The sequence below is a fragment of the Polyergus mexicanus genome, unplaced genomic scaffold (genome assembly GCF_030449975.1).
Source record: "Polyergus mexicanus isolate NDT 795.1 unplaced genomic scaffold, iyPolMexi1.0 SCAF_12, whole genome shotgun sequence".
NCBI lineage: Eukaryota > Metazoa > Arthropoda > Insecta > Hymenoptera > Formicidae > Polyergus > Polyergus mexicanus.
In genome coordinates, this window is record NW_027223332.1 from 3,817,900 (window position 1) to 3,828,283 (window position 10,384).

The 10,384-nt window shown below is 39.9% G+C and overlaps 1 protein-coding gene and 1 pseudogene across 1 annotated transcript; both read left to right on the forward strand.

The window, feature by feature from the left end:
* Window positions 1-242: 242 nt before the first annotated feature.
* Window positions 243-1,232, forward strand: LOC138938362 (uncharacterized). Its single transcript, XM_070305278.1, has one exon. It carries the CDS (start codon window positions 243-245, stop codon window positions 1,230-1,232), a length of 990 nt encoding a protein of 329 aa, XP_070161379.1.
* Window positions 1,233-2,058: 826 nt separating this feature from the next.
* LOC138938363 (odorant receptor 13a-like) lies at window positions 2,059-9,928 on the forward strand (annotated as a pseudogene).
* The last annotated feature ends 456 nt before the right edge of the window (window positions 9,929-10,384 follow it).

Sequence of the window (10,384 nt, forward strand, 5' to 3'; positions counted from 1 at the left end):
TGATCGATTTTCGCGGCGAGGAGATCACGATTCGTCTGCATGTGCGGCGAAAACGGCAAAGAAGCGCGCGATGCTCGTAGTGAACGGATCGAACGCGAGAAACGCGCCCGTCGTCGCCGTCGCGTCGCCTCTAGACGCGGAAAAAAGAAGGAAGAAGGAAGGAAGACTGACCGTCGCCAACGCGGCTTTCCTGCGCTCCTTGAGTTTCGTCGTGCCGAGGACCGCTTCTTCGTAAAAGCGGAATGTACGACATTTTAAGCATCGGTGGGGAGCCGATCTTCGATGATCGCATTGTCAAGATCGAGACTCACACGTACAACTCTTACGCTAGTACCACGTTCGGGAATAGCGACGAGATACGAATTCCTAAACAGCAGGATTTATATACGTTACCTTGCGATAGTTTTCTCTACGTCGAGGGCAGACTCGAGTCGAAGGAGGCGCCGAGCGCGCAAGGGGAAATCGCGTCAGTGACGAGACTAGTAAACAATTGTGCGGCGTTTATGTTCGAGAAGATTCGTTACGAGCTCGACGGCGTGGAGATCGATCGAAGCAGAAACGTCGGAATAACGAGCACGATCAAGAATTACGTGTCGCTGACGATCGAGAGAGGCAAAATATTAAAAAACGCTGGATGGGACTTATTAGCGACAACTCATTCATCGATCGGCGATTTCAACTTTTGCGTACCTCTCAACGTGCTATTAGGTTTTTGCGAAGATTACAAGCGCGTTGTGATCAACGCGCGACACGAACTTATTCTAATACGAGCGCGCAACGATAACAATTGCATCATATCGCGCGAAACGCAAGAACCTAAAATCGTTTTGTTAAAAATACAATGGCGAATGCCTCATATAGTATTAAACGATATTAATAAATTAAGATTGTTGCGTACATTAGATAGCGGACGATACCTGAGCGTCGCTTTTCGCTCGTGGGATCTCTTCGAGTTTCCGCTTCTACAGAGCACGACCAAACACTCGTGGGCCGTCAAAGCGGCGACGCAGCTCGAGAAACCGCGATACGTTATCTTTGCGCTACAATCCGGAAAGAAGAACGTTCTGTCCGAGGAGCCTTCTTTATTCGACGATTGCAAACTAACTAATGTCAAACTGTATCTTAATTCCGATTTTTATCTTTACGACGACATGAATCTAGATTTCGGTAAACATAAAGTCGCCGTGTTATACGACGTACTCGAAATTTCGAAAAACGTACTACGGATGTGACAACGACGAAGCGTTGTTAAATCTAAATAAATTTTTAACCCACGGCCCGCTCATAGTCATCGACTGTTCTCGACAGAACGAGTCGATCAAGAGCGCCACCGTGGACGTTCGCGTAGAATTCGACTGCAAGGAGAACATCCCCCCTAACATCACAGCCTACTGTCTTATCATTCACGATCGAGTGGTAGAGTACAATCCGCTCACTAACGTCGTGCGCAGAATCGTATAAGCGCAACGATATTCGAAAAAGTATGGAGAGAGAATAAAACGCTTAGGAAGAAATCTAGGAGGGAACACTTCGAGTATCGCTAACAACGACGATGGACGCGCCGATCTTTGTCGATCTTCAAGGTTTCGTAGTTAATGAGAAATTCGTCGCGAAAGAAGTAGCCGTGTTAAGAAATGGCGTGGAATTGACGCATCACATCTTTCGCCCGCCGATGTCGTGGGATCTGCTCACGAGAGCGGAAAAATCGCGAGCGTGTTGGCTGATATCGAATCATCACCAGCTAAAGTGGAACGATGGACACGCGAATTACGGGTCGATGAAGAGACTCGTTCGAGGCGCCGTGTGTCGAGGATCTAGTCCCGATTCGACAGTGCGAATCTACGTCAAAGGTCACGAAAAGAAAAAGTGGCTGATCGAGATTTTGGGAAACGTCGCCGACGATCGCGACATAGTCGTCTCCGTCGAGACTATCGACGCCGATTACGAGGACATCGAACGTCTATAATCAGATATCTGGTTACGCTAAAAAGAAGCTCAGCGCGTTGAATCGCGAGTTTTTAAAATCATTGGGATTCGTCGTATGAAAGACTTAACAATATGATTGACATCTTGAATATCGGAGGTGAGCTGATCTTTGACGACCGTATCATCAACATTGAGACTCATACGTACAATCCATACGCCAACACAACGCTTGGATATAGCGACGAGATACGGATACCGATACAACATCAAGATTTGTACACGTTACCATGTGAAAGTTTTCTATACGTCGAAGGAAAGTTGATGGTGCGTAAAGTAGCTGAAGAGGGAAGAGTGGTATTGGGAAACAATTGTGTCGCGTTTATGTTTGATGAACTTCGATATGAACTCGACGGTGTGGAGATTGACCGCAACAGAAACGTTGGAATAACTTCCACGATTAAAAACTATATCTCTCTAACAACCGAGAAAGGTAAAATCTTGGGGAATGCTGCGTGGAATATGTCATATAATGCTGTTGAATCTTACTTCAATTTTTGCGTGCCGCTAAACATACTATTTGGTTTTTGCGAAGATTATAAGCGAATTGTGATCAACGCTCGTCACGAATTAATTCTGATACGTTCGCGCAACGACAACAATTGCATATTTGGACATGCTTCGGCTGAAGCTGATATCGAATTATTCAAGATACAATGGCGTATGCCACATGTAATATTGAGCGAGGTCAATAAACTATCTTTGCTGCGCGCGTTGGAAAGTGGGCGATACTTGAATATCAGTTTTCGCTCTTGGGATCTATACGAATTTCCTCTATTGCATAATACGGCCAAACATTTGTGGACTGTGAATGCCGCCTGTCAGCTGGAGAAGCCGCGATACGTGATCTTGGCGCTGCAGACTGGTAGAAAAAATGCTGTATCAAAAGATATTACTACATTCGACGACTGCAAATTGACCAACGTTAAACTCTATCTAAACTCGGAATTTTATCCCTACGATGATTTGAATTTAGATTTCGATAAAATTAGATTCGCCCTCTTGTTCGATATGTACTCTCGTTTTCGCAAATCTTATTACGGATGTGATAATGATGATGTGCTATTAAACATTTCAAAATTTCTACATTGCGGTCCTTTCGCGGTTATCGATTGCACGCGACAAAACGAGTCTGTCAAAAATTCCACCGTGGACGTGAGATTAGAGTTTGAGTGCAAGGAGGATATACCGACAAATACTACCGCCTATTGCCTCATCTTGCACGATCGCGTTGTCGAATATTGCCCATTGACCAACGTAGTTCGTAAAATTACCTAAATCAACAAATATCCCCTCCAATGTCAAAATATAAAGATTGAGATTTTGACGATCGGCAACAGTCGTACATCGTTCTTGCAATTGTACGGTAATATTATCAGCATGATCGCGCTAACGTTTGTGGATCTGCAGGGATTCATTATCGGGAGAAACTATGTCGTGAAGGAAGTAGCGATATTGAGAAATGGATCTGTTCTCTCTCATTACTTTTTTGCAAGTCCCGTACCATGGCGTGCGCTTACAAAATCTGAGAGATGCCAAGCTTCATGGCTAATCGGACATCACCATGGACTTCAATGGGAGGATGGAAACGTTCCATACAGCTTCGCTAGGCGTTTGATTACGAGAGCTGTGATGGGCGCGATGGAAGAGGAAGATGGAACATCTCCTATCGTGTACGTTAAAGGATGCGAAAAACGAGAATGGCTGGTCGATATACTTGACGATGATGCGAGAAACGACGTTATTATTGAGATCTTGGATGCGGACTATGAAGATATCACTTCGTTAAATAAGCTAGATGTTACTAATACTATGCGCTGTGAGAAACATTTGAAAAATTGCGTTTTACAAAATGTATTTAAAATATTCAATTGGTGGACGAATCATCATAAAGATTCACCCAAACATTATTTAGAATAAACTATTGTTAAAATATATTTTATTCTCTTTTATTCTTCCCTTTTCCTCTTTCATATCCCAGTACGCGAGTATTAAATTTTGGTACGTGACGTTAGATAGCGGCGTCAGCTAGTTAATTAAAATATAGATGTTACATTTCAGTACATGACTTTAATATTTGAATGGTGATATGAATAAATAATGGTTTTGTCGTTTAATTGTCATTCGTTAGCCGTTCAATAGTCGTTTAAAGCCATTCGATTGTCGTTCGATAACCGTTCAAAGCCATTCGATAGCCGTTCAATAGTCGTTCAAAGCCGTTCAATGGCCGTTCGATAGTCGTTCGATAACCGTTCAAAAACGTTCGATGCCGTTCAATAGTCGTTCAAAGCCGTTCAAAAGCCGTTGAATACCTGTTCGATAGCCGTTCAATAGCCGTTCGATAACCGTTCAAAGCCGTTCGATAGCCGTTCAATAGTCGTTTAAAGCCGTTCGATAGTCGTTCAAAGTCGTTCAAAGCCGTTCAAAAGCCGTTCAATAACTGTTCGATAGCCGTTGAATAGCCGTTCGATAGTCGTTCAAAGCCGTTCAATAGCCGTTCAATAGCTGTTCGATAGCCGTTCAATAGCCGTTCGATAATCGTTCAAAGCCGTTCGATAGTCGTTCAAAGCCGTTCAATATCTGTTCGATAGCCGTTCAAAAGCCGTTCGATAGTCGTTCAAAGCCGTTTAAAACCATTCAAAGCCGTTAGATAGTCGTTCAAAGTTGTTCAATAGCCGTTCGATAGTTGTTCAATGCTGTTCAATAGCCGTTCGATAGTCGTTCAAAGCTGTTCGATAGCCGTTCAATAGCCGTTCATAGACGTTCGATTGCCGTTCGATAGTGGTTTACATATTATAATAATATATTATTCATATTTAAAAGACTTTAGATATTTGCTCGTGGAAACATGCTAACTTTTGTTTTCTTATCAAGAGCTGAGAGTAAGCGTTTTTCGTAAGTGATACATCTCCTACTCTAAAATGTTTGAGACAATGCACACACACACACACACACACACATTGTAATATACATACAATTATTAAATAAACTTATTATTATTATTATTATTATTATTAAAATATCGATTATTTCTGCATCTTCTTCTTTCCTTTTTCTACATGCATGCTTCGCGCTATCTCATCGGTACATGCATGCCTCGCGCTATCTCTCTCTTTATGTCTTTCTCCCGCGAACGTCATCCTTTTCCAACACCAAAGCAGACGCTATCCTTCTCCCTCGTGCCTGTAATCGCCTCGCGCTATCCTTCTCGCACCGCCTCGCGTATGCTATCTCTCTCAAGTGCATGCGGACGCTATCCCTCTCTTACACATTGCGAACGCTTCGCGCTATCTCTGTCACACCTACTCGCGGACGCGTGCGTTCCCTCTTCCCCGCGCCTACCGTTCCGCCGCGGTCCCCCTCCCCCTCTCCGCGGACCCCGCGCCTACCGTTCCGCCGCAGTCCCCCCGCGTGACGTCATACCCCCTCCCCGTGACGTCATGCCCCCCGTGACGTCATGCCTCCCGTGACGTCATACACCCCCCCTCGGTTTTCCCTCGCCCCTCACCTCCCCTCAGAGGACCTGAGTTAGAACCGGCCTAGTATCACTACTTCTTTAATCTAAAAATTTATATCTAATCAGAATATACAATAAACAAACACGGACACACAAGATACATAACCTATCACCTTGTCCTCCTATTTCCTCTCCTCATTATTCTCCCCTCTCTTATTTACCCGTCTCTTCTCCCAAGCGTCCTCCTTCATCTGCCTTCCTTGAATCCCCTCAACAGACGGGAAATCTTACTTCTTTTTCTCCCCCTGAACATCCCACTTACCTTCTCTGAATCTCCTTAACATCTGGAAAATCCTGGTCCCCCTTCTCCCTCCGGATATTCGCCTTCTTTCGCTGATTTCCAGCAACTGCCGAGAAATCCTACTCCTTCTCCCCTCTTCGACTACCAGCCATCTCTCGATCATCAACTGTCGAGAATTCCCACTCCCCTTTCCTCTTCAACACTCGAATCGTCGGATCTCCCAGAAGCGTCGGACGATTTTGAAGAAGCCTGTAGAAGAATGTCTCGATCTCAAAGAAGAACCGGAAGATTTTAAACCGGAATCTTCCTATCCCGAATGAGAGTCGGAGTCTTTTTTCGAAGACCAGGACAGGGAAGGCTGGTACAGGTAACTCCTAAATCAATTTCCTCCTTATCCTGTCCCTCTTACGGACGAGGATTATCGTGTCGATCCGGATATAATGGATCTTGACCAATTCTACCTTATCCTTTGTACCAGTCCACCCGATTCAATTATTCCATTTTTGTCCCAAGTTCCCGATTTCCTTTAGCCGTCTCTATCGAGGTCTTCTGGATGAAGTTCCCTTCTCTCTCCACAGTGTAATTCCAAGATCTTTAATAGCCATCCTCCTCTTTTCTCCCTACCGTCCAACTTTAATTTCTCTAATCATTTGTTTTAAGTAATTTTTCTAAAATTATTTATTGTAAATTTTCAACCAGAATTTAAATTTTAGTTTCTTCGTTTATTTCCGGTTGATGTCCTTCGTATTTATTGTAACACCCGCGAAAACATAATTTTTCTTTACCTAGACTCACGCACACGAACACAATTACACATTAGAATTTAAGAAAATATATTTTATAAATAAGACTTCGTAAATCGAATTAAATGTTCCTTTATTAAGTTTTATCTTTTTAAAAATCATTTATTTTCATTTTCTTGAATAAATGTAACATTATATTTTAAATTCAATTATTTCATTAACCCGACCTTTTTCCTGTTATCAGAAATCGCACAAGGTCCCGTCCTGGGTAATAATGATTCAGTTCCTTTACCAGAAAAGGGACCGCCGAGTGAACGGCTTTTCGATAGAGTAAGAGCGACCCTTCTGGTCGTTGATCTATCTGGGGCTCTGGTCTGCTCGTTCGACTCTAGTGAATCATATACTCAAATATCTGAATGAAAACAGATGTTTCAAAATCGAATTAAAAAACAGTAATAAAATCAATCTGCTGAAACCATACTGTGACGTTGACTACACAAGAGATCCCGAGACAAAGAAAATTATTGTACAACCATTAGATTCATAAGATTTATTTTACTTTGTTGAGAGAGCAATTAATTGAAGTTCAAGAATATAATCGGTAATCGTATTGTCCGGCACAGAGACTGAGTATATTGTTGCAGCAGAATATTGTAAAGCAATGCTGAGATTTACTTGCAATTTTCGGCCGGATTTCTTGACTCACGCCTACTGCTCTCCTTTTACTGCTCGAATTTTAGCAACGCAGCGCCGGACGCTCGTAACTAAGGAGCGTGTCACTTAGGCTCAGGAACGTGCGTATCACAAATGTAATAGCGCAATACTGAAAAAAATTGCAGAAGAATTGCTATATTGCCCTTCCAAGCACGAAGGGTCGCACTCAAGAATAAAGTATCCTTAATATCGCTGTTCTGAGGAAATCGACAGTTGTGTTGACTTGTGCTAGATTAGCACAACTCAGATATGCAATACTGTCTTTATCGGATAATTACAAAGTCGAATTATGAACATAGAAGTCGAGCGCGAAGGGCCGCGCTCAAAAGTGCAATATCCTTGATATTGCTGTGCTGAGGAAATCGACAATTGTGCTGACTTGTGCTAGACTAACACAACTCAGATATGCAATTATATGTCATTTGGATTATATGTCATATCTGATGTGAACGTAAACGTTGGTTAAATGTAGTATCTTTTATGCAAAATTATTTTTTATAATTTTTTTTCTTACTACTATTTTTTTTAAATAATACTTTAACACATTGTTAGTACAACTTAACACAATAATAAAGAAAATTGAAAAAAATGAAAAGTGTGGGGCTAATCTAAAAAATTGTTTTTTCCATTTTTTCCTGCATTTTTTATATTATAGTTTTAATATTCGACCACAATGTAACATAAACTTAGTACAATTCAACACAACTTTCGAAATTAATTCTAAAAGTGAGGGACTAACTTCGAACAGATGTTGAGACACACACACACATACACACAAATTATGACAGAGAGGTATCTTTGACTCAAGATATCTGCGATGTTTTCTTGGTTTCTTTAATCCTGTATATACATCAATATTCTTGTACGTAACTTTGCGATATTGATAACATATTTTGCCAAACATTACATAAGAATATATCACAATTAAGAGTTAAATGTTTATATTCATACCACTATTGTAAAAAAATAAATGTCAAAACGCACAATTCTACACTTTAATCGACACGAGGATACGCATATATACGTAACCTTACCGAATTCGCCGCTGTTCCATGAAAGTTGGCGGAGTAGTGTAAGGACATGGATCTCTCTTATCTTACCGATCTAAGAAAAGTTCGGAACAAAAACTAATAAAACATGAATTCGTCGAGGTAATAAGCTAATGTGGCTATTTCATGGTTTGTGATAATTCATGATAATGCTTGACGAAAATGATCGTAAATCGATGTTAAAGTGGCAAATTTTTGTTTGTAACAACTGAACAAAGTGCATTTGAATGAGGCAGTCATTCGAGCCGTCCCGATCACCAGAGTGTCGACCGAACATTGGAACGACGACATCGCCTACACTTTTTCTGCTCATAGAATATTCTTAAGAATATACGGTCTGTGGTCGTTGCAAGCGCAGACGCTGTTCACAAGGATACGATGGAGCTTCTGTATTATTGCGCAGGTACGTTAATATAAGCTGAATAGCTATAATATTGTATAACGTATATACGATAGAAAGAAACGCAAAAAGGAATTGATATGCAAAGTAATTTTGTAATATTTTTTTCGCGATAATAATGAATAAATACATCTTTTTTTACTGGTAATTTAAATTTTTTAGTTGCTGTAAAAATTTATAATCTATTATAATATACAAAAATTATTTATTATTATTACGTTTCCTTTGTCAGTAGCATACACGTACATTCATTTCTGAGTCAAAAGAATTATTATTTAGTTGATGGTGCTACCCTTTGTAACATTGAATCTCATGTGGAGCAATGAGAACGCGGATACAGGTATAGAAAGTATACTATATTTTGTGTCCACTGTGCTTGGGATCATAAAACAATTGTGTATCGCTGTCAATCAAAAGAAACTAGGCATAAACATTAATGCTGCTATTGATGATTGGTTGTCCGCTAAAGACGATGAAGAAACTCGAAAGATTATGAGAAAATATGCGATTAACGCCAGAATTCTCACTTTTATATTGCTATACTCGACTTGCGGATGTTTTTGTATTTACGTATCAGCGATCGTGTTTATAAATCTCAAGCAGATATTTTTCACGGATTCATTAGATGGTAAAATTCACTTGTATATTTATCAATATATTACTAATTTTTGTTGGTGTAATTTCTTAAATTCAGTCGTATATTGTGATATGTTATACGTGCTAAATAACGTTACCCTTATATTTTGCATTCTCATGGTATGCAGCTAATGCTAATACAACAAATTGGATACTCCTGGTTCCATCTGGCCTATTGGGCAGATCGATCACTGGTTCGCAATATGTTATAATCCTCCTTATTCAAATTGTTCAAACATCCATAATATGTTCGACGCAATGTATCGTAGATAGCTTTTTCTTCAACGTTACCATGCATCTCTCTGGTCAACTCGAAGTCCTTAAACAGATTCAAAATTTTCTTGACACAAGCCAGACATTGAGGCAAATTATCGAAAAAAATTCGTCGGCTTAATTAATAGGCACAGTGAATTAATGGAATTCTATCAAAATTTAGAAGACAGCTTCCATTTTTTTATATTATCTCAACTCGTGATGGAGACGATTATGCTTGCACTAATAGGTGTATAGTATATGATAAAGATTTTATTAAATAAAATAAATATATATAATAATAATAATTTAATTTGGTAAATATGCTTATTAGGACTCACTCCCAATGATCTTAATCTTGACATATGTTATCAAAGTCATGATCCTAAGTAACATCCAAAAGGTTTTAGCCGTCGCTCGTTTTTTATTAAAAAGTCATTAACAATTAAATTGTACAATAAGAACAAGTATTATATGCAATAATCTAAACTTCTCCGATTTGAAAATCCATGAATTTTATATTAATTGTATATTTAAATATTTAAGTAAATGCATGGATGCGGGAGGCTCTGTCACTCTATAATAATTTTTTCTAATAATTTTCATTCAAAAAATAGAAATTAGTTTGAGTTAGATTAGAATTTTTTGGGGCGGAGGTGAAGAGGCTCCACCACTCTCCCGCTCACTCATTCATTTTGCAATGACTATACAAACAATAATTTAATTAATAATTATTACGGATACGTACATATGCACGTGTGTATATCTATATATCTATACAGGGTGTCCGGAATCGGAGTTAATTGCATCACCGCGCTTACACTCATGCAAACTGATCCATCTTTTTTA